The 24,009-nt window shown below is 39.2% G+C and overlaps 1 protein-coding gene across 2 annotated transcripts; it reads left to right on the top strand.

Annotated features, from left to right (window-relative positions):
- EDNRB (endothelin receptor type B) lies at positions 1 to 19,758 on the top strand. 2 transcript variants are annotated; one of them, XM_039377950.1, is made up of 8 exons: positions 1 to 237; positions 452 to 964; positions 10,331 to 10,443; positions 10,606 to 10,810; positions 11,197 to 11,346; positions 12,263 to 12,396; positions 12,949 to 13,057; positions 19,059 to 19,758. In XM_039377950.1, the coding sequence occupies exons 2-8, from the start codon at positions 506 to 508 to the stop codon at positions 19,149 to 19,151; spliced, it is 1,263 nt and encodes a 420-aa protein (XP_039233884.1). In that variant the 5' UTR covers positions 1 to 237; positions 452 to 505; the 3' UTR covers positions 19,152 to 19,758. The 2 variants fall into 2 exon arrangements, with proteins under 2 accessions (XP_039233884.1, XP_027576939.1); XM_027721138.2 differs by lacking the exon at positions 19,059 to 19,758 and adding an exon at positions 14,543 to 17,941 and having other exon boundaries at positions 4 to 237.
- Positions 19,759 to 24,009: the final 4,251 nt, after the last annotated feature.

Below are 24,009 nucleotides of genomic sequence, written 5' to 3'. Positions count from 1 at the left end.
GCGGCTTTAGCCACGGGGTCTGGTGCGCGGCTGACGGCCCCCGGGCTCTGCCACAAGCGCCTGTCCCTCCCGCCTCCTCGGCGGGGAGCTCCCTGGGAATCGCTGTCGAGCGGCGGCAGCCGGCCCGGGCGAGGACAGGCAGACAGCCGGGGCGCGGAGCGCGGCGACAGCCGGCGGAGCGCGTTTCCCTCGCTTGGCCGGCGGGCGGGGAGGATCGGCTCGGCTCTGCTGGGCGAGGTGAGCGGGAGAGGAGCGGGGCACAGAGCGGGGCGACGCCGAGCCGGTCCAGCCGGAGGGGGCTGCTCGCCCCGGCGCTGCCCTGCCGGCTGCACCCCCGCACCGCCGCCACCGCCCGGGGACAGGCAGCGCCCCGGCTCGGCCCCGGGCGGTGGCTGCTAGCGGCGGGCGCGGTGTCCCCGCAGCTGACGCCCCGTCCCCTCTCTCCGCGCAGGTCGGCGCTGACGGCGGCGGGCGCCCGGCGGGGAATCGGCCGTGCCGCGGAGCCATGCCCGCCGCCCTCCTCCTCCTCTTGCTGCTCCTCAGCTGCCGCGCCGCCGCCGAGGGCGACGGTTCCCTGCGCCGGCCGGGCCCGGGCAGGCAGAGCGCTCCGGCGGCGGCCGACGCCGCGGCCCCGACGGCCGGGGCCCCCGTGGTGCGGGGCGCCGAGCACAACTCGTCCCGCCCGGCCGCGCTACCCAAGGGCGGGCGGGCGGCTGGAGGGCGGCCTCGCCCTGCCTCGCCCCCCATGTGCACGGGGCAGACGGAGATCAAGGAGACTTTCAAGTACATCAACACAGTGGTGTCCTGCCTGGTCTTCGTCCTGGGCATCATCGGCAACTCCACGCTGCTGCGGATCATCTACAAGAACAAGTGCATGAGGAACGGCCCCAACATTCTTATCGCCAGCCTGGCCTTGGGCGACCTGCTCCACATCATCATCGACATCCCCATCAATGTCTACAAGGTAAGGAGGGGTCGGGGATGGATTCGGGAGCGGGTGCGGGGGTGCGGTGGTCACGGCGAGGGGAGACGCGTCCCTTCCTGTCTATGAGTCATCCTTGGACTTCGCCTCACGCCAAATACCACCCGAAGGTGGTATTTTGATCAGATGTTGTCGCAAATGGCACCCTCTCTGTGCCCCAGTCGCATCTCAGCGTTCCAGGCTGGGAATGGGTCAGAATGGGGGTGGCCAGGCTCTGAAAATCCCCTGGAAACAGGTGCTGTCCCAGGGATAAAGAAAATAAATGCGTTTGTCACTTCCTTCTTTTCCCGCAAAGACTGGAGGGGAGACAGAAGCTCCTTTCGTGTGGGTACCGCTCGGTTCCTCCTGCTCAGCTGCTGCAGGCTTGGTCATGATATTTCACGTCCGTACAGTCGGTTTTGGCATGGGGGTTTTTCAAAGAAACCAAGATCGTTCAACTGAGCGGCTTTATGCATCTAGCGGTTGGGAGGTACGATGCTTTTCTGAGCCGTGAACGCTTTCCCCCCTTCGCCAGTGTTGCAGCATGGGCAGCCGAAAGGGAGCTTGCTCCTCTTGAACCTTCATTAGTCTGTCCGTTGACGTAATAAGACTTGCCATGGAAGGAGTACAACCCCTGTCTTGTCTACCCAGCTTGTGCGGTCCATTTATCCTTAGGAATAAGTTGGGAAGTTGAATCCAGCCTCTAGCTGCAATCAGTATTCTTGCGAGAGATACTGGAAATAACATAGCTCCTTCTGCTTTGAAAGTTTACATTCTGGGTCCCTAACCACCTATCAGTTACTTCATGAAGTGGACAAAACAGCCTTCATCTGTCATCTTCTCTTAGTTTTGTATATGATTGTAAACAGGGAATAGTTATTTTTAGCTTTAGAAAGCCACGTCAAAGGGTTAGGTTTTGAATCCATAATGATTACTCTCAGAAGCTGCTGAAATAGAAGAATCCTTTATCTTCAGCCTTCTAAGGTATTGAAGTATTACAATGCAGGGAATGTCATCACTGTGTTAAATTCATGAGCCAGTTAATTTGGATTACATGACAGTTCTTAGATTTGAAGTTCAATGTTTTTTATACTCTACTGTTTACCTATTATATCTTTATTTATACTGTTTATCTTAGTTCTTGATAGAGGAGTGACTCTTCTCAATGAGGGTGAAAAACAAAAAACCCTTAACATGCTTTAAAAATGTGTTTTAGTAATAACATACACTGAACAAAAAGGGTTTTTTCACCTATTCTCAGAAAAATCAAAAAGATTGTATCAATAACAGCTGTTCAGTACAAGACTTTGCAATCTCAGCAATACTATCTCAAAATTTAATTACTGGTAGCATGCAATAATATACCTCAGTTTTTATCTCGATTGAATGTCATCAAGTATATCATTATGAGTAGGTTGGAGCGGGAGGAATAAAAGGTCAGATTGCAAACCGATAAATATTACACCAGCTGCAAATCCAGGATTTTTATGGTGCTGTTCATAATGCTAGGGGCTGCACAGTAGTTCTCAGGTTCTAAATCTACCATGCTGCTACTCATCTTAATGAAGAGCCCATAATCAATTTATATTATCCCTTATAATAATGAATTAAATATTTACTGGTTTAAGACAGGACTTTTGAATAAATGTAAGTTTACAAAAACAAACAACCCCTCCCCATTAGATACTGTGTTTATTTAATCAAGAGTTTGAGGGTGGTTTGAGTTGTTAACTTTTTATTGATTCCACATCCCATTTAATTCCATCCTCAGAGCAATATTTTGAGGGAAAATGCAATCAAAAACTAGCTGTTATCACACAGCAAAAGCTTGGTTAGTAAATCAAGTATGCTTAACAGTTGAAAGTTGCAATTTGAAACCATTTAAGATGGGATGAAACAGATCCAGGGGTAGAATTGCCAGGTCCCCAGTTAGGCAACTGCATGAAAAAGAGAGTGAGAGAATTTCTTGTGTTAATAAAATGCCAGCAGTTCGCTCCACAACACTTGTCCTAGAAAGTGTGAAAGTGTCTGTGAATGCTTTCCAGACAGACCCATAGGACACAATCCAGAATCCACACCAGAAGCAGCTTTTTATTGGGTATTAAAAGTGATAACTGCAAAAGATATCCCCTGTGACTACATAAGTAAATACATAAGTAGCTGGAAAAAAACACACAAATGAAAATTGATGTCTCTTAAATCAAGCATATCTAAAGAAAAGCAGGTGTTATCTAGATTGTGAGGCAAATGCAGTCCAATGCATAAGATGCTAATTAGCCCATTGCACTTCATAAATTTGAATATCAATCAATACTTTCAGTAGAAAATGGAAAGTATCTGAAATCTGTCACACAGTCAGGCAACTGGGTATGAAATGAGGGCTTGAGGGGCGTTCAGTTCCAGCATGCAGAACCTGGCAGAGCTTTTCAGCATTGGTAAGTGGTTTGGCTTCGGCAGAACCTCCAAACTGCAGAATGGCAAGTAGATGAAAGTCTGAGGCAATCGTTCTGCAGTATGTAATGTTGTGGCAGTGTAGATACTTTGCAAGATTGTTACTAATTGGATGTGCAGGTGGTCCTGTGCCTGGTCAACTGCTTCACTAAACAGACTTAAGTTAGCATGTCTTTGTTAATTTGAGGCCTTAAACAGCAATTAAGGAGCAGAAGGAAAGAGTAGCTGGTCAGTGAGCTTTTTATGTCATTCTCTGCACTTAATTTTTGGAAGACAAGACAATGGTGGCTTGTACACCTGACAATACAGGTCTGCAGTTCTGGAAGGCTTATGCTCAGTTTCCCAAGTCAATAAAGCTGCTAAGTGCCGTGTATAAGGCACCAAAGCATCAGGACTGAAAATTCCAAACATACATTAGCTTTGCTTCTCATAGACTTAAAAAACCATAATGAAATAGCACAGAAACATGCTTTCTCTTTTGATACATAAACAACACCTCACTCTCTCATTTTGTGATATTTATTCTCTCATGTTAAATCCAATTTATTGTCATGTCCCATGAATTTTTAACAACAAAAACAACCTATCCCCTGCGCATTATTGTGTGGCTTTCTGAACTCTGTCAACTTGCTATGATACAGATGACTGAGCAAAAATATCTACCTGGTAATATTGTCATAGGTTCCTTTTTCTCAGAGCACAATAGAAAAGTGGATAAAAAAATTTCCAGGGAAGTAAAAAAAATCTGGTCTTTATCCAAGCTAGTGATCAAAGGCCAGACTCAGCTTTGTAGGCACTGATTTCTTTTCAGTAATGTATTCTAAGGATTACATAAAAATTATGGTTAACATGTAGCATTATCAAGCACTGGAAATACAAGAAAGACCAGATTAGGGACTCTATATCCCATGCGGACACAAACTGGCTCCTTTGTTAATCCAGCAATGCTCTGAAAAAGGCAAGATTTCCATGGAAATTTGTTTGTGATGATCTTACTAACTCTTGTAATGCAATTACCTGCATCATGATAAAGCCAACCCTTACCTAACTTTCAAAAAAAAAAAAAAATCAAGGTGCTTGTCTTTAGAAAACATTGCTAATATTCCATATTAGAACTCTTGGCCACTGGTTCTTTTGATGTTAAAGATAACAGCCATTTAATTGGGAGAAATGCATCATTTCCTTTCTTTCAACCTCTGAACCACTTACTTGGGATCTTGCAAAGTTCATCTCAGAATTTCTTATGCAAAGTTTATTGATATCTGGCCGTATCAAGCTAGAAGTTTGTTTGGTGAACAAGTGCGGTTTATAGGCATTGAAAAGGATCTGAATTGTCCAGTGGAGGAACCTGTCTGGACTCTGCAGGCAATGGCAAGGTAACTTGGTTCTGTAGTTACATGGGAACAGTCTACTCTGAAGTCAGATATATGGACTACTGGAAATGTCTGAATGTTGTTAAAAGTACACATACGTAGTTTTCATGATCTCCAAACTGCAATAAGTTAGATGATGCTAATATAGATTTGTAAACTTAGGGGAGTAGTTTTTTCATTATGTATACATTTGTTGTGTATACATTCACTTAAAAGATACATGTGACAAATTTGAAAAGTTTTCATCTGATTCGGTTTTTGCTTCTACCCTGTGCTTGTATATCCCAATCTGACAGCAGCATGGCTTTCTAAGCGATTACTTTTGATGCAGTCTGTTCACTGGGGTTGTGAAATTGCAGAAATGTTCTGACAACACATTATGAGCTTTCTGTAATTTTCAAGATGTCTTATAGTGTTACTTTATCTTAATGAAGTATTTTTAAATGAAGTTTCTAAGCAGAAGTTACTAATAAAAATACAAGAAACTAATTGTATGCCTCATATTAAGAATTACAGTTTATGGGACCGATATAGTTTATTGGATATTTAAGTTAACTAGAAAGCGGGAAATACATGTTCTTGTCTAGAGGGAAGATCCTCACCCTAACATAATTATAGCTGAATATTAATAAGTTTTGTAATGTTGTGTGACTTATCAGTTACCATAAGCTTAATTTCCTGGGCAAATTTTCTATTTTGAAAAACGGTCCTATAAAATACTTAAAAATACTTTATCTGCATAAAAATATGAGGTGAAAATTGGCTAGTAATTTCATAGATATATTGAAAAAACGTTGCTTGTGAATTAGGTGCACCACTGCATATCTGATTTCCTTTGTAAGTGCAGTTCATAGTGATGAAAATCACATCCTACTCTCCTGTAAACTGGACTTGCTGTGAGCACACAGCTAGGAGGAAATATAAATTCCTGCCCTGCATTTCCCATGTGCATTCATTGCTCGGGACTAGAACACTGACATAAATATTCACACGCTTTGCCACTTCTTCCTGCTCAACTGCAGCGGGTCACCAGTTGGAGCCATGGTGTCAGCCTTCTGGCTGGTGACCACAGCAGCTGAGCCCTCGAGAGCAGCATATTGTGCTTGCATGCTGGTGTGCTCCAGCAGCAGATTGTGAACATCTTTCAGTTCTTACACAACCAAGAGGAAGCAGAGCAGGAATTGTGATTCGCAGGTGTCTCTCTGAGTCACAACATCTCTTGGGGCTACTTTCATAGCTGTGCAGCTTGCGTATCAGTTTAGGCTCAGATCTGTCTGATCTGAGAAAGTGTTGATTAGGAATGCATCAGATGTATTGGTTCTTTCAAGTATGATTTCACATAATTTTGAAACTGGAAAAGGTCACTTGGAATATAGCCAGTGGTAGACTTCTCTTGGCATTTTACTGATGAAAACACAACATTATTTTCCTCTTTGCTGCCACTTGGCAGTATCTCATCTCATGGCTCTAAGTTGTTTATCATTTATAAAATGACACTCTTTTTACAGCTACCCTATTGTGAATCATAAGAAAATCATTGTACTCATACAAAATTGCAATACACTACATCTGTACTTCACTAAGAATAATCATTGCTCTTGTCCACAAACGTGATGCTCCTGAATACTTTACATTGGATCTTCACTGTACTTTAAGGCAGTGTTTGGAGGAGATGGCAATACAGAGAACAAACAGAAACCAAGGAAACACAGTTCAGCAATTAAAACATTCTACTTTTTTTCCTTTTACTTTCTTAATGTTTTCAAGCTTTTGATGTAAAGCATATCATTAACCATTTGCAATACCATGGTAGAGAAACTTGTGACATGCATTAAAATGCTCAAATTTCAAAATCCACCAGCTGCAAGAGATAAAGGACGTTTTCCCAGTGCACTGCAGCAGCTGCATGTCCATTTTGCCCTGATTTCAGCTGGCTGAATGCAAGTAATATATATAATATTTTGATGTTATGCTAAACCCAGGCATCCTTTCTCTCAGTAGAATGCGTTCACTCATGTGCCACCCCTTGTGCAATTGCACCCATGTGCAATCCAACTACATGGGTCCCAAACTGGAGCTGGCTCCAATCCAGTCAGCTTGGAGCACAGGTATGACTGTCTGCACCTGAGAGATAAGTTCAGGGAAATCTCCAACAGAGGGCTGAATTATGATAATCATACTGTGATTTTAGGGAGAAGAGATGGGGAGTGTCTTGCATGTACACCAGCTAGATGTAGATAAAAGTTTTCAACAGAATCTGCCAACAGAGATTTGACCAAAGTTCTGAATTGAAATTGCAAAGAAAAGAAATATTTTACTTTTGAACTGCTTTTTTAATGAGTCATCTCTCATCTAATATACACACATGTACAAGAGGTACCATAAACAAGTATGCAATATACTTGCTACCTAGTCCTTGGTTTCTAGAGCAACTAGATGTGATAGGCTGGAGGTTCACTGTCTGATTTATATAAATTAAATTAGTTCAGGTGTCATTTGATTCTGTAGAGTGAACATTTAGAACACCTGTAATTATTCACATTGCAGTTTTAATAGTGATTGTTACTGTCACCCCCTCAGAGCAATTCAGGAGAAGTGTCAGGGAGAGGCTTTGCTGAAGATACTTTAATTGCAGACTGAGTTATTTTCCCACATCACATAAGAAAAAGATACTTTATAGTTATTACAGCCTCATCCCTGCTTCTGCTGCTTTTTTACTTTCCATAAAATTCTCAAGAAACATAAATCCTTAGAATTTATCTTTCTGGTTCATTTCTACAGAGGCATCATGTTCTTTGTCTTACTTAAGTAGATCATTGAGGAAATAAATCAAAGCTGGGCCATGTTGCAGTTTGTCTGCTATTCTTTTAAACACTCCATCACAGCACAGGGCTAAAGCAGGTATTTGGAGGCATTCTGGTATCTGAAAATACTGGTGGGCACTTCACAGATTTCCAAAAGCCCATTGTCATGAAATGTACTTAACTCCCTTGGTGTTCAAATCAAATGATACTTAAATTATGTCAGGGCTTTTCAAAAAACTCTTGTGGACCATGTAAGTGTTTATCCTTAGATGCATATGTTATTTGTGCGTAAGGACTTTGCTGAACCAAACCGATGTGAGCAGGCAACTCTGTGTCAGTCTTCAGTTACAGAATCATGGAATTCTTAAGGTTGGAAAAGACCCCTAAGACCACTAAGTCCAACCATCAACCTTGCACTACTACATTCTCCACTAAACCATGTCCCCAAGTGCCACATATACGTGTTTTTTGAATGTTTCCCTAGGCAACCTGTTCCAAAGCCTGACAACCCTTTCAGCAAAGAATTTTCTGAATACCCAATCTAAACCTTCTCTGGTGCAACTTGAGGCCACTTCCTCTCCTCCTGTTGCTTCTTACTTGGAGAAGAGACCAACCCCCAACTCACTACGGCCTCCTTTCAGATAGTTGTAGAGAGCAATAAGGTCTCACCGCAGCCTCCTTTTCTCCAGGCTAAACAACCCCAGCTCCCTCGCCCACTCCTCATATGACTTACTCTCTAGACACTTCACCGGCTCCATTGTCTTTCTCCGGACATGCTCCAGCACCTCAATGTCCTTCTTGTTGTGAGGAGCCCAGAACTTGACATAGAACTCAAGGAGCAGCTTCACCAGGCTGAGTACAGGGGGATGATTAGTGCTCTAGTCCTTCTGATACAAGCCAGGATGCCTTTGGGCTTCTTGACCACCTGGGCATACTGCTGGCTTGTGTTCAGCCAGCTGTTGACCAGCACCCCCATGTCCTTTTCTGCCAGATCTTTCCGGCCACCTTCCAGTCAGGTACTGTTCCCCAGGGCTGTAGTGCTGCATGGGGCTGTCCTGTTCTCCCAAGGGCAGGACTTGCCACTTGGTCTTGTGGAACTTCATACAGTTGGCCTTGGCCCATCAATCCAACCTGTCCAGAATGGTCAGTAGAGCATTCATACCCTCATTTTGGTACCCAACAAAGTCTATACAGTATGATGAGCTATTTCTTCTTTTCTTACAACACTGTTAAATGAGATGTTTGAAGAGACTTGAGCCAAAGGAAAGATTTTTCAGTCTCTTTTGTGTAGTCATCATTCTTCTTCCCTCTCCTTTTGCATTTTGCAGCCCTCTATCTGCAGCAGACCCAAAAGGCCTCATTTGAAGAAAGTTATGAAAACATAAATGGGCTTAGATTAACTACTTACAGAAACTCAGAAACCTTACTCTTATGTATAACAATTGCATCTCTATTTCTTGGCATAACCCTTGTTCTGGAGAGTCTTGTTTTTATGAGACCTGGAAGATTTGGCTGCTGCTGTGGTGTATTTGAGGCATTAGAGCAGCTCACAGCAGAGTTCAAAGATTAAATATTTCTAAACTGAAGCTGCAGTCAAACAGTCCATAGCATCAGCTGTGAGGAAGGTGCTTCCCATGTCCAGTAAGTCTTATCTCCTAAATCACATAAAATGTACAGTTGGATATGTGACAAGATTTCCATTAAAGTGTATGACTCAAAGTGTAATTGAACCAACCTGAAATTCATTGTGCTGCTTTTTTTATTCCGTTACACTTATAGGTATGTCAAATGTGCAGATAGTCCTTTTGGTATTGTAATACAGAATCATTGGAAAACTGGTCAATAAAGATCTTTAGTGAGAGATTCATCTGGTCTATCTTCACTTACTGTGAAACATTTAGATCAAACTAGCTGTTTAGGCTCCCTGCGTGTCCAGTGGGCCTCTTTGTTATCAGAAGATCAGCTAAAAACTATGGGGGATACATTTTCTCTCCATTGTTGCCTGATTTCTCAGCTGATGGAGCCTAGACACTAAGCTTCAAATAAATCCCATCCCCGATGTGCACTTTTTGGCTTTGTCCCTGTTCTGATCAGCCTGAAGTAATTTTCTGTATTTCTAGTAAATGATGAGTTACTTGGAACATGTATGAAAAGCAATGAACACTCGGGAGATAAAACCAATACACATGAGGAAGATCTTCACCTGCCCAGGTGCATCACACTGAGATTATGAAGATAAAAACAAAAAGAGTGGAGTTTGTGGGTTTAAGAAGTCAGGACTAAGCCTTAATTCATATCTTTGCCCCGCCAAGGAGTAACTCTGAAGCTACTGTCTAGTTTTTAGGACACACACCTCAGAGAGTCCCTTGTGAAAAGGTTCTTCTTGACTAAGTTTTACATAGAATCATAGAATGGTTTGAGTTGGAAGGGACTTTAAAGGTCATATAGTTCCAATGCTCTGCCATGGACAGGAACATCTTCCACTAGACCAGGTTGCTCAATGGCCTGTCTAACCTGGTTTTGAACGCTTCCAGGAATGGGGCATCCACAATATCTGTGAACAACCTGTTCCAGTGCCTTACCACCCTTCTCTTCTCCAGTCTGAACAAACCCAACTCAGTGTGTCTTCATAGAGCAAGACATGGTGGAAAAGATAAACAGTCTAGACAAAACTCCATGTTTCAGTTTGGGTTTTTTTTTTTTTTAATATTTCACCTTTAATTGTTGTTTTCTTTTCACAGCTGCTTGCAGAGGACTGGCCCTTTGGTGTGGAAATGTGCAAATTAGTACCTTTCATTCAAAAGGCATCGGTGGGCATCACAGTGTTGAGTTTGTGTGCCCTCAGTATAGATAGGTGAGACCCATTTTTCATCAAACTCTATAATTTCCTTTCTATATGGGCACTGGCTCAAATTCACCTTTCCACTCAGCTGATATAATAGAAGATGAGTTTAAGCCATTAAATCAGGTGGGTTTTCTCATATTTTTAATTTGTAAATGTGTGCTGTTGCTTCAGGTACCGAGCAGTTGCTTCTTGGAGTCGCATTAAAGGAATTGGAGTGCCGAAGTGGACTGCTGTTGAAATTGTACTGATCTGGATTATATCAGTGATACTGGCTGTTCCAGAAGCTATTGCATTTGACATGATTACGATGGAGTATAGAGGAAAGGATCTTAGAATCTGCTTGCTCCACCCCACACAGAAAACATCCTTTATGATGGTAATACACTGACATTTATAAAATCTCTGGAGCAGTTCCTTGGATCTTCTCAGTGTTGTGTGGATTATAATGTGCACGGGTGTATGTGACATGTAGGTGAATATAATGCTTAAATGAAATACTGACATTTCTGAAGTATATTGGTTAAAAAGAGAGCATTCATATGAAATACTGGCATTTCTTAAATATATTGGTTTAAAAAGAGCATTCGGAAACGTTTGACTTTTTGTGAACTTTGAACCTGTTGTCCTGTTTTCTCGTCTGTAATGTACACCTTACAGAGATGCTTTTCAGGACAGACTGATGAACTAGTTATAGCACACTTAGCAAAATGCTCAGCATTCAACTCCTAACAATGTTTTTGCTTTGGTTCTTTTTCATTTTAGTTTTACAAGCAAGCTAAAGACTGGTGGCTGTTCAGCTTTTACTTCTGTTTGCCACTGGCTATCACAGCGTTTTTCTATACTCTCATGACTTGTGAGATGTTACGAAAGAAAAGTGGGATGCAGATTGCTTTAAATGACCACTTAAAACAGGTAAACATTTATCCCTGACAATTCTGCTGACTGTAGACAGGATAACAATAACGCCTTTACTGACTTTACTGACACATCATTTTTCTCTTCCTGTATGATTACTAGTAAAGAGAAGTTTCCTAGTAGTGGTGCTGCTGAACTCATATACATGTGTATGCATCAGAGCCCTCAGAAACCTAAGATTTTAACTGATAGTTACAGGATTTGTTCTTTCTTGTTTGGTTTTAATGCTTCAGGTTTTATAGTTTTTATTTCTTCTTTTCAATAATTAGAGCTGGGTATTTTGTAATGCAAACTGAAGGTATGCTATAGTCTAGAAGGTGGTGCTATGAAACTGTTAATTATTTTGAAGCAAGTTCTTGCTAAACTCTAGTGAGGTTAGCAGTAAATGTTAGCAGAACAAAACACATTCCAGCATACATTCCAAGTTATTAGTGCATCAGACACAAACATCCTACATCACTAGATTAAACTACAGTTGTACTATAATGCATAAATATGCTCCTTTCCTCTTACCTTGTTAAAGCTGTAATTGAAATCTCTTGGGGCATTTAAAATAAGACCTGAGATCAAAGCACAAGAAAATGCAATTGAAAGCAAACTGGTATTTGAAAGTGATTGGGAAGACAAATATGTTCTTAATTTTAATTTAAATTACTGTTTTCATGACCTTGTTTTTTCATATTATTACTCATACTTTTTGAAGTAAGAGATACAGTGAATCAGTGCAAGACATCTAAAACAATAGAAAAGATTAAGTACATATTCCAAGAAAATAAGGTATTTGATGTTCTCGTAACTCCTGTTTTGATAAGCTTTTTTATCTTGTTTATTAAACATTTGGATATTAGAAAACAACAACAATCCAGAGAGAACCAGAAACTATAACACTATTCTGTCCAATTTTCTTTCTCAGAGACGTGAGGTGGCCAAAACTGTGTTCTGTCTGGTACTTGTTTTTGCCTTGTGTTGGCTTCCACTTCACTTAAGCAGAATATTAAAACTCACTATTTATGATCAGAAGGACCCCAACAGATGTGAACTTTTAAGGTGAGACTGCAAAAATAAAATGCTTAAACATGCTAGCATTCTCCATATGCGTAACTGGATTTTCTAATGAACTAACTTAGTTCTGTGTTAGTTCTGAAGTTGTCCCTGCTTCTTCATCCAGGACCCTCTGCTTTCATTCCAGTAGCAGAGAAAGAAAGTTGTGAGAAATTCCCTCACTTTTCCCTGTCTTACTCCTGATCCTTTTTGGGACTGTACTACTGTCTCGAGAGTAGAAGAGGGATTTCTGTCCCTGTTTTCCCTTTCAACAGAACAGCTAGGATTCAGTTTGTGCAGAAAAACTTCATGAACATTTTCTTCCACAAATTAAGGTGGTTGGATCTTCTGAATTTACTTTCACAAGAACAGTCTACTGACTGAGACTTTTATGTTGACCACAACTGTGTTCACCATGAGCTAATCCTGCTGATTTAAGACTCCTTACTATTACATTTAATAGTTAATCTTGATTGAGTGAAGCTGAGACCAATTTTCATAGTTTTAAACCTCTACTAAGCTTTTTAAGAGAAGTGTCTCACTTTAATTTCCACACAGCTTTTTTCTTGTGATGGACTACATCGGTATTAACATGGCTTCACTGAATTCCTGCATCAATCCGATAGCCCTGTATTTGGTGAGCAAAAGATTCCAAAACTGCTTTAAGGTAAGAGGCTGCTGGGAGCTGCTCCTTTTGTTAAAAGATAATGTCAACAGTAAAATTCATTCCCTAACATGAACAGACTGTTTCAAATGGTCATTAAATTTGACTTGAAATTTTAACTGGGTTGTGGTAAGTGTTCTCTCCCTGTCCTGCTGAAGCTACATAGAAAGGAATTAAGGTTTAATGGGAACAAAAAGAGAAAGTAAAAGAGCAGAGTGTATAATAAACCCTCTCAGCACCATGCTAATCAGTGCTACATCACTTCCTGACTGAAGTTGGCACTCAGCCACTTCCAGAGCCCTGACGAAGCAGACTCAGACCGTGCTGCAGAGATTCACGTAGCCATATCCTCTGCAACCCATTTGGGTTCCCCCCTCCTGCCTGAGCACTTAAATCAGTTTTGTAAGGCAGAGGATGCGAGTATCCACTTGTCCCTTTGCAATGCCAACATTTTATGAGACAGACCTGTTCACAGTTTTGCCCTGGTCTGACTAAATATACCCGGGCACTAATTCTCCACACAGGATTTGAGGCTCTAGATTGCACGTGGACCTTCAGCCTTCATGTCTGCTTGGAAAATGACCAGATTTGGACTTTTTTGTAGCCTCTTACCATCTTCAGACATTGTATCAGAGTTTTTACACTGACAAATTCTCAGATTTTTCTTTTCTTGACAAACATTTAACCACTGACCACTACCAGGTTTATTGCCTGGCTGTGTAAATTCCTTACTGGCTATATCTTTCAACCAGAAGCTAGCCAGCCCTACATCTAGTAATGTTAATGTATTTCCCACATAATTGTGATAGCACATGTTGCAGATGTTTTAGTGTTGGTCTTGTCTTCCCTCTATATGCTGCTGGCTCCCTGAAAGAGTCACTGGAGCTGAGAGCATGTAAGAGGTCTCTAGCATCCTGAGTGTGGAAGTAAGTGGGTGTGAGGAATACTTCCAGCACCCAAAGACCAGAGAGTAGCATCAAAGGTCATTAAAAGTTCCACAAGTACACCTAGTAAATATATGAATTTATGTAGATTTTCACCATTCTTCTACTTTTCGTTTTTGCACCTCAAAAAATGAGCTAAATACAACATCTTGCTTAGAAAGTATAGATGCTCATACATTTTTTTCCCAAGAAAGATTATCAAAGAAAGGACAACAAGGAGTCTTAATTTTATTTTCAGGTGCATTTAGAATTGCAGACCAGATTTGAAAGGGTATGTGTGTGGCTGCTATCAGGTATAACTCAGTATAACTCCTCCTGCTCTCCAGCACTCAAGTTGCTAATGGGGCATCCCAGTAGTTGGTAGTGGCCATTTGAGCAACTCAGAGATTAACCCCATTTCTTTGCTTACACTGTAATCCCAAAACAGCAGCTTGTACATTTGCCATTTCCTACTGTACCCTTGAAGAAGGGCAGCTCTTCAGTGCAGTTTGCCACACGTGCAAAACAAGGTGATGTAATATGTTTATTCCTTTTGTTTTAACAGTCATGCTTGTGTTGCTGGTGCCAATCTAAAGATCTGTTGTCCCTGGAGGAAAGGCAGTCCTGTTTAAAGTTCAAAGCTAATGATCACGGATATGATAATTTCCGCTCCAGTAACAAGTACAGCTCTTCATAAAACAAGCATAAAAGATATATTCTCTTACATTAAAGTTGGTGCCTTTTAAAGTAAAAGTGGCGATTACTTTTAACAAGATGGTAATGTTCAGAAATATATAGTTTTGTATTTGCACAAAAAAAGAGCACGAAAAAAATTGCCCTAAAACTGTGTCACATTGAAAATCACGGACATTTATAAAATCGTCATTTATGGAACGCGAAGAAAAGCATAGAAAGAAGGAGTCATTGTTAGCACTTGAATACTTCTGAATCAGCACTTCCAAATGATCCCCACTTCCTGTACATTAAATGATCATTTGTATTCTCTGTAACAGTTGTAGGAACTGAAGTCACAGTAATTACTAAGTAGTATAATATAAAGTTAATTGGATCAAAGCCATTATTATATATAACTCAATGTATTATCTTTTATAAAGCAGATTAACCACCATCACTATTGTGAGTTTTTTTTTAAAAAGCATTAAATATTTTTTAATAGATGTTTAAATGTAAAAAAAAAGTAGAATTTTTATCAGGGATTCTATAGAGATAGCTACTGAAAATATTAAAGGATGCAGTGAAGTCAAAAGTGCATTTTACTTTGATGATTGTTTTTACCTATTATTGTTAGAAGGAACCTCCCAAGGATTCTATAAATACCATTCTGTAACCACTGTGCATGTTTAGGGCATTTGGCAGCACTGTGGGTGTGAGTATTTGTGTTTACTCATAGCAAAAGAGAGAAAAACACACCAAAACCAAAAAATTGTAACTACTAGAAACATACAAACAATGGCTGATATTTCAGCTATTTTTCGCTGAAAACAAATTGATTGTATTCCATGTAAAAAGTGGGCATTTGAGAGCCTGATGATTCTTTACTGGGGATACTTTTACAACAATTTACAACTGTTTTTGCAATCCAAATACTGTCTTGGGGAAAAATGCTTTAGAAAGATCAGGTGGAAAAAAATTTAACCAAGGAAAACAGAGAGAGAATTGGAACTGCTATTTTCATTTAGATTTAAATCTTAATAAAGAAAATAATTCTTAGAACTGTACTTCTAGAGAACAGTACTATGTAGCATGCTCATCTTCATACTGTTTTAAAATATGTTCTACTTCTCTAGTTCCATATTTATGGGCTTAAGAAGACGTGTGATTAGTTTCTGCATCTGTAAATAGTTTAGAGAAACATAATTAATTGTAAAGTATTAAGATATGGGCAGGACCCTGTAAGAAAACAGAAAGATAAAGATGCCTGTCGTAAACATGGTGTGTGTTGCCAGGAGCAATGCACATTTTGTACATACGTGACAGGTCATTCTTTGGCTTTTCGTTTCCTATTAATTTGTTACAGATGTCCCCAAAGACTTATTAATGTATTTCATGCACTAAAGCATGAGTTTTTCAGGAAAAATTGTCATACAACATGCTTTTATAAAATACATGTTTTCAATAGGCTTGGTATTTTATTATAATACAAATATTTATCAAAACTCAGGAACTTTTTTATTTTAAATTTCCAAATTTCTCATGTAAGGATTTTTACCTTGTTTTCCAATTTTGATTAACTTCGGATTTTTTAATAAAGTGCTTTAAATATGCTCTGCGTGAAAACAGCTTTCATTACAGTGTTCAACTGATGATATTAACTTAGATGATTTTCTGACTTTAGGTAGCTACAGCTACCTTGCAGACAGCTAATAACGGGGGAGGTGAACCCCAGTTGTGGTGTTGCCCCCATCAAAAGCTAGTAAGTGTATGCTTGTATAATCAAGCTGAGGAGAACCTATGCACATGCATTTGACCATGGGCACATGGGGGTGTGGGTGTGGGTGTGTGAGTATTGTGTGCAAGCATGTATGTTGTTTACCATTAGGTTGCTGTTACCACCTTTCTGCAGCAAATGCACTCAACTGCTATAATGCTGAACTTTTATAAATATAATTCTGTTCTAAGTTTTGTTCTTTACATTTTTACCTTAACTTTCATGGTAACTTTCTCACAGTAAGCTGTGAATATTACTTCACTTCACCCTACCTGCATCTATTTCTGTGAAATGCATTTCATCTGTTAAGGATGGATAATCAGTTAAATCCTAAGTTTGATACTGATCAGTGTTATTTTCATCAAATTATATCGTTACAATATTGTACATTTATATTATTGTTATTTTTATTTAAAATATAGCTGTTCTATTGGCAATTGTGTAACATACTTTTCATTTTTTCCTGGACTAATTCTTAGTTAAGACAAGTCCTGCTAAGTCAGATATTTAGGTTTTGCAAATAAAGACAATATATACTGCCCCCTTTAATATACAAATTAAATATACAAATATTAGTGCACTTTTTGTCTTTTTTTCAGTATTATTCAAAGCAGTATTTTTAGTGATGTTCTCATTTCCCCTAATGAAAAATTTCAAAACTTCTGCTCCTATACAGTTCTAGCTAAGATTAAATATCTTAATACTCAATACAGGTGTTTTCTGAAATCCTCAGTAGAGGTCTATGCCTCCATTCACTGAAATCAGTGAATGTTTAACCATTCAATTCAGCTGGAGTAGAACTAGGGACATAGAACTCTATGGAGTTCTCTTGGAAAAACCTAGCTGACATTTGCTACCCTGAACTAAAAAAAAGCTAATTTTTTTTTTAAGGAGTTGATTGGGAAAGGTGGGAAAAGAGGGTAAAATAAGCTTGTGGGGTAAAACACCCAGTCTAAGACTCTCTAAGCCCCAAACAGGGGTAGCATAACAACTGCAGAGAGGCACAGCCTTCTTTATAGGAGTTTGATGTGCTTGCAGAGAGTGGTATGACAGAGTAAGAGTCATCTGTCCCAGTGGTCTGACGAGTTGATACAGAATGGCTCAAGATGAAAAAAACTTGCAAGAAACTACATCACAACTCTGGATTTTGGCCTTCAGAGAGTTCGATTTTAGTTCCTCAGCTGCTCCGAATTCTGCCTAAACTGAATGGAAACACTGGTACTACAACTCAGAGATCAAATGCAAAATTTAACAGTTATGGAGCATCTGCTGTGAGCTGTGACATTTCAGTGTCCCAAACAGCTCTTAATCAACACATAAGTGGCTTAGCAAGAAAATGTCGTATGAACTGAAATAATGTTTAAAGGATCTTTTAATACTGTTCTGTATAGCTGTGTAAAATAATTCTATATTTCATTTTCTGTGTTCACTTAAAATAGGAACTTCTGTGGTTCAGGCAGTGTAAACATACTAAATTACCAATAAAATATTTGTAGTTTTGATTCATTACAGAAAGATGTCTGGTCTTTTTTCTTCTGGGGGGTCTCAATTATTAAAAAGTAACAGAGATATAAAAAGAAGTAAGCAATTCAGAACTAAATATCAAAGCTTTTGAGGGGGATGGTTTTATATAGCTAGTTGAAAAGAGTTCAGACTTGCATATGCATTGCAAAATTGTCCAATGTTTATTGGAACAATCGTGCTTATCTTTGCTCTGTTTGTTTTTGCACAAAATGTCCATCTCAATCTCTTCTCTACACACCCATATATAGTCACAAATTCTCTTATGTTAGGGACATCACAAATAAAAGTCACGAAGCTTTTAGTTCATTAATTTAGAAGTGTATGCACTCGATGGTGGAATATTCCATTTGAAAAGCATCATACCTTTGTATGCTGACAGTGTAATTTTGTGCATATTTTCATTTACCTTTCTTAAAGCAGTGGAAAACAGTATCAGACTAAATATGCTGTAACTGGTCAAATATATAGCTAGATGTTTGCAGTATCTGTACATCCCAAAATGTGTTTGATACTACTGCTGTTTTGCTCCTAATAGTTAGGTTTCCTTCTCTTTACTTGGTGGCCTGCTGCTTCCATGTAGATTTGTCTTTTTTGTGGTCCCAGCACCTTTAGCACATAGTTTCAAGTTTCCCTGTGCTTGGAACAGAAGCACCTGTAGAGAGGAGATACCTTGCAAGTAAATGTTCTACTTAGTATCTCTCCTGGCCTCTTCACTTCCTTTCCCTTTATCCTGTCCTATGGTCCAAGGTTTTCACCAATCACTCACTATGAAGAAGCATTTTTTGCATATTTCTTTGAAGATCCTACAGCCTTCTACAGGTAGGCCATAGTCTTCACAGCCCAGCTAACTTTTTATCTACTGTGGTCTTGGCTCTTTCACTGGGGAGATTAACTGCAGCTTGTTGACAGTTTCCTAAACACACTAGAACTTTCCCAGCAACATGCATATACATGTAGCTTACGTTCTTCAAACACTGGCTCGCTCTGACCCCTCCTGAGAGGGGCAGATTTGGCACTTTGGTGTTGGTGGAGCAGGATGGTCCAACTGGCAACCTGTGCCTGGGTCTGGTCCATAGAGTGGTTCACTTTTTACTGCACTCTTCTGCAGCCTGCTGCTCTGACCACTGGGTTCTTGGAGTCTGCTCAAGAAGGCCCGAGAGTTCTCCATGTACGTGCTGTGCACCTCTGTTTAAATTTCTAAGCCAAGTTGCTGAACGCATTAGAAGACCAAAGGAAACAGAAGGACTCAAGATTAGCCTTATATGTTCTGCTGGTCATTTTTCTTCTCAGTCAGCAGTGGTAAGAGTACTGTGTTATATAACGGCAGTAGTCACATGATTTACTTGCTTGCAATTGCTAGCTTAAAAACATTAAATAAAACCCTGACATCTGTTTGGTCTTGCCAGTTTTTTTAATGTACTCTCATTTATCTGTGAAAGAGGTCCCAAAGATCACCCTTACCAATGAAAGGCCACAGCCCCCACCCAGTCCTCTTTCATTCTCTTGAAAAATAAAACTATCAGCAAGAAAAATCTACTGTAATAAAAAGTAAAACCTTCAGAAATTAATATTTTACCTTAGTAATCAGTATCCTAAACCTCCATGAAATCTTTGTGACAATCCAGGGGTGTCCTGATTGTGGGAGGTAGTATCTGAAAGGAATTTTAAAGTATGATGTGGCAAGTAGTCAGGTCATACACCTCAGCACGAGGCTATGAATGTTGTGGCATGTAAGGCTTGCATCAAATTTTTTCAGAACAGTAATATGGAAAACACATCAATATTTAGATGATACCCATCAGTGGATATCTACAACTCTGACTTCAGTATTGCCATAAAACTTCACATCCCCTATAGTCACTGAAGCACTGATAAAAAATTAGGGTAACCATACTTTCTTCGCAAACCACATCCTCCAGAAATCGCTTCTACTGGTTTTGCTCTTGGGTGAGCAGAATGGGGGCAAGCATTTGTTGCCATTTTACTTTTTCATGACCTTCATTTCCCAGTTTGTGTGAGTCGCTCATAAGTCTATTTACCCTGAAGAAACAGATCAATGGTGAAACCCAGGGAGTCAGACAATGGGTCTCATTTGAAGCTATCAGGAAAAAGGTTAATGATAAATCCCCAAGATGCTCACGTCTTCCCAACACATGCTCAGCCTTTGAAGGGGCAGGAAAGAAACATGCCAAGCTGACAAAACCAAAACTGGAGGATTTGGTAAGTTCTAGTTTGAGCTGCGAGATGGCAGAATTCAGGGGCAAACTGGATTTTTCTTCTTTCCTTTTTTTTTTTTTCATAAACGAAACAGTAACAAACATTGTAATTACTAATGGGTGTTCACAGAAGCAGACTGGAGTTTGCCAAAGATACCGGAAGCTTTTCCCTGAAATGCACCTGCAGCAGGTAGCACGTCCTACAGATTTGGCCCCATTGGTCCTCTTAATGTACTAGCATAGACGTAGCAGGAACCTTCTGCTGTAATCGAATACTTGACACCTACAGTAACCAGGTGCATACACTTTTGATGCATATTTATACGAGTTATATTGCATATTATGTAATATAACATGTAGTATACAGAATGTTTTTCATTAGTTTTATCTGAAAAAGTTTACAATGAAATCAATAATTTTTTAAAAACCATATCAATCTGAACAAAACATAGTCCACTGACTTCTTAAAAAAATCTGAACATGCCACTTTTAATGTGTTCTATAACTTTGATGTTTGATTTTTAAGGAGTTTTTATTAGACTTGTAAACAATTTTACATTAATTTATGCCAGAATATGACTAATGTAAGCTATGTATGTCACACATGCAAATTATGAATGTCTGCCTAACTATTGGACTAGTCTTTTGCATTTTTAAATTATGTGTTCATTAACATTAATAATAAAGACAACTGTTCATTGACAGAAATATTTTTATTGTTTTCTGAAGTGGGTATAAAAATTTGAAATACTGACAAATCATGTACTACTCACACTGCATGGCTATATTATGAATTGTAATGAAAATATGTCTAAACTTTTATTAACTGGTATTAATAAGTTCCAAAGATAATTGGTTATGAAATAATTTTATAATTTTGTCATTTTAAGAATTTATAATTTAACATTCTTCCTAGAATCAAATTTTGTAACTTTCCTGGCCATTTTATGACAACAGAAAAATATTATTTTCAAAAAAAATTTAGAATTCATATTTTCATAGGAGATGGAAACAGACTGTGAAATTAATGCTCTACTTCAAGCACCTCCATAGGTTATGAACATACTTCCTGTTGAACTAACTACTAAAACAATCTTGTTAAATTTGTTTGAATTTCAAAGAACAAACAGATAAAGAATATGGCAAGCTCCTTAATATTTGCAACTCATTATTAAGTGTCTTAGAAGCATTTGACCTTTATAAAAGCGTTCATACTTTAGTTGATGTATTTCACTTACAAGTGTCTTCATAGGAAGATCTATTTGTCACATATAGGTGAGGTCATTTAATATTTGTTTATGTATATACTCAGTTTATGAGAAAAATCAAATTATTTTTAGTTGACAGAATAAATTGATATTGTAATACTTAGTATACAAGTCAAATACCTTTAAATTACTGTATTTATAAACATATCTATGCATAATACATTTTTATCTCTGTGTGTATGTACATACACAAATATACATATATTACGTAAGCAAAAATATTGGTCACAACATAAAAGATGCAGAAGAAAAAACTAGAGAAGGTATAGTTGGGAGTAAAAATACCAGAAATTTTGAGTACATGTAATTTACTGAGACTTCTGTGCTTTTTCCTGAACTGAAGAACTTACAGCTTTCATAGAAGTAACCAAATTTTCCAACTGTTCAAGGTCTGACCATGATTACTCCAGTCTTCCCAATGAGTTGCAAAACCCACAGTAGAAGCACATTTCATGGCACTCCTACACAAGAGCAGGATTGCCAACTCTGGGGTCTTGGCCAAATTCCAAATTAAATAATTACAAATTAAAATCTGTTTCCTTTGTTCTTCTCTCTTCCTGTCAATGCATGAGTTAGCAGAGCATACTGCCCTGTTCTGCAGTTTCACACTTTGCAGGGAGACATCTGCTGTGTCTTGCACTGGAGGAGAGTGCATTTCAATACTAGAAAATGGGAGCCTTCCAAATCCATTGTCAGTTTAGAGCATTTGGGAGTGTTTCAGGATGAAAAGTAGAATTTATATGTAAAATCAGTATCTTAACACTCAGAGTTTTTTTAAGCATATGTCAACTCAATGTTAAGTGGATCTAAATCACCCCTTTTTAACTGACTTTGTTAAGTTTTATAAACATGTTTTAAAAGGCTTTTAAATCTTTGTGTATCTTTTAGTTGTATAGTTAGAAAGATTTATTATAATCTGGAATTCATTAAATAGTGCTCAATTATTTGAATAAGCATTAAGGATGTCTACAAGGTTGAGTGTAGAAAGCCATGAGCTGCAGACATCCATGTGCTCCAAGCTCAAGCTAAAGTAGTTTAATTGCTTCCAGAGCAAAGCAGACTAAGATCTTGGGTAGAATGAGCTGGTGTCAATCTGTTGTCATGCAGGTGGCTCCTAAGTGATGTGTAACTACTTACAAAAGCAAGGCTAAGTGCTTGAACCATTTGACTGTACAAATATAGCAAGTTCATCATAAGTTATTGGCTGTATTAAAAAAAAAAAGGGGGTTGTTTGCTTATATTCAGAAATTTCATAGATTGCTTTGAGTTGGAAGGAACCATAGACAGGGACACCTTCTACTAGACCAGGTTGCTCAAAGCCCCATCCAACCTGTCCTTGAACACTTCAGGGATGGGACATCGACAGCTTCTCTCAGAACCTGTTCCGGTGTCTCACCACCCTCACCATAAAGAATTTCTTCCTAACATCTAACCTAAACCTGTCCTTTCAATTTAAAGCCATTCCCCCTTGTCCTGCCACTACATGCCCTTGTAGAAAGTCCCTCTCCAATACTTCTCCAATACATTTGATTGCATTTGTTTGAAAGAATCAACAAAGAACTGGCAATATTTGTTTTAAGGTATTTCATTACTTAAATGCACTTTAGGAGGATTTGACAGATAAGGAGCAGTTGAGATATCTGGGACTCCTTACCCTGGAGAAAAGAAGGCTGGGGGAGGATCTCATTGATACCTGACAGGGGAGTAAAGTACCTGACAGGGGAGTAAAGAAAACAAAGCCAGACACCTGTCAGTGATGCCTAGTGAATAGACAAGAGGCAGTGAGTAAAGATTGAAACACAGGAAAATTCACTTATAAGAAAAACATTCTGTAGTGGAAAACTGGAGCAGGTTTCTCAGAGAGGCTGTGGAGCCTTCATCCTTGGAGATACCGAAAACCTGGCAGAGTACAGCCCTGTGCACCCTCCTCTGTAAGTGACCCTGCTTGGAATGAGATGTTGGAATACATGACCTCCAAAGGTCGCTCCCAACTTCAGCAATTCAGTGATTCAAATGTAGTCCATTCTATCAAGTGTGTAAGTCCCATCTGGACCTAAAAACACTGCCACTGTCAGAGAATAGACATGAGATCAGACAGACAGGTTACTGCAACAGAAAAAAAGTTTCCATTTTTTTCCTTCCATGTTCATATTTCAGTGTTGGTCAAGTTTTTTTCATTAATCACTTTTCTTTAATCATTAAAAATATACTGTGAGATTATAGATAAAAAACTGATGTTTTCATATGCAGCATTGAGCAAGAAAAGAGGTACTTGTAACTACAAGATTCAGTAGATATTTTGGAAAGCTTCTCTTAAAATGCACCAAAACTGTCTTCCTTGTGAGATAGCTGGACAGCTGAAATAAATGGAAGTTTGCCAGGTAAAGATGTGTTAGCTTTCTTAGAAAATAGTTTAGTTTAGTTCAGTTTAGTTTAGTTTAGTTTATTGTGGGCAAATGCATATCAGATATAGTGCTAATAATACTAGGTAGGTATGTTTACTTTTAGTTTTAAATAAATATTCAAAGTCTGCATGTCTTCTTTCTGTAGACTAGCATATCTGGGGTTTGTCTAC

Source organism: Pipra filicauda, unplaced genomic scaffold (genome assembly GCF_003945595.2).
Source record: "Pipra filicauda isolate LSUMZ 115617 unplaced genomic scaffold, ASM394559v2 scaffold97_size2427393_pilon, whole genome shotgun sequence".
In the NCBI taxonomy this organism is placed as follows: Eukaryota; Metazoa; Chordata; class Aves; order Passeriformes; family Pipridae; genus Pipra; species Pipra filicauda.
The sequence above is the reverse complement of the archived record's forward strand: the minus strand, read 5'-3'. Positions and strand labels throughout refer to the sequence as shown.

Excerpts from the sequence above, each read along its gene's own strand:
- EDNRB (XM_027721138.2), top strand. The coding sequence starts at position 506 with ATGCCCGCCGCCCTCCTCCTCCTCTTGCTGCTCCTCAGCTGCCGCGCC. Across the intron at positions 965-10,330 it reads TCCCCATCAATGTCTACAAG|CTGCTTGCAGAGGACTGGCC; the intron begins GTAAGGAGGGGT and ends TTCTTTTCACAG. Across the intron at positions 13,058-14,542 it reads GATTCCAAAACTGCTTTAAG|TCATGCTTGTGTTGCTGGTG; the intron begins GTAAGAGGCTGC and ends TTGTTTTAACAG.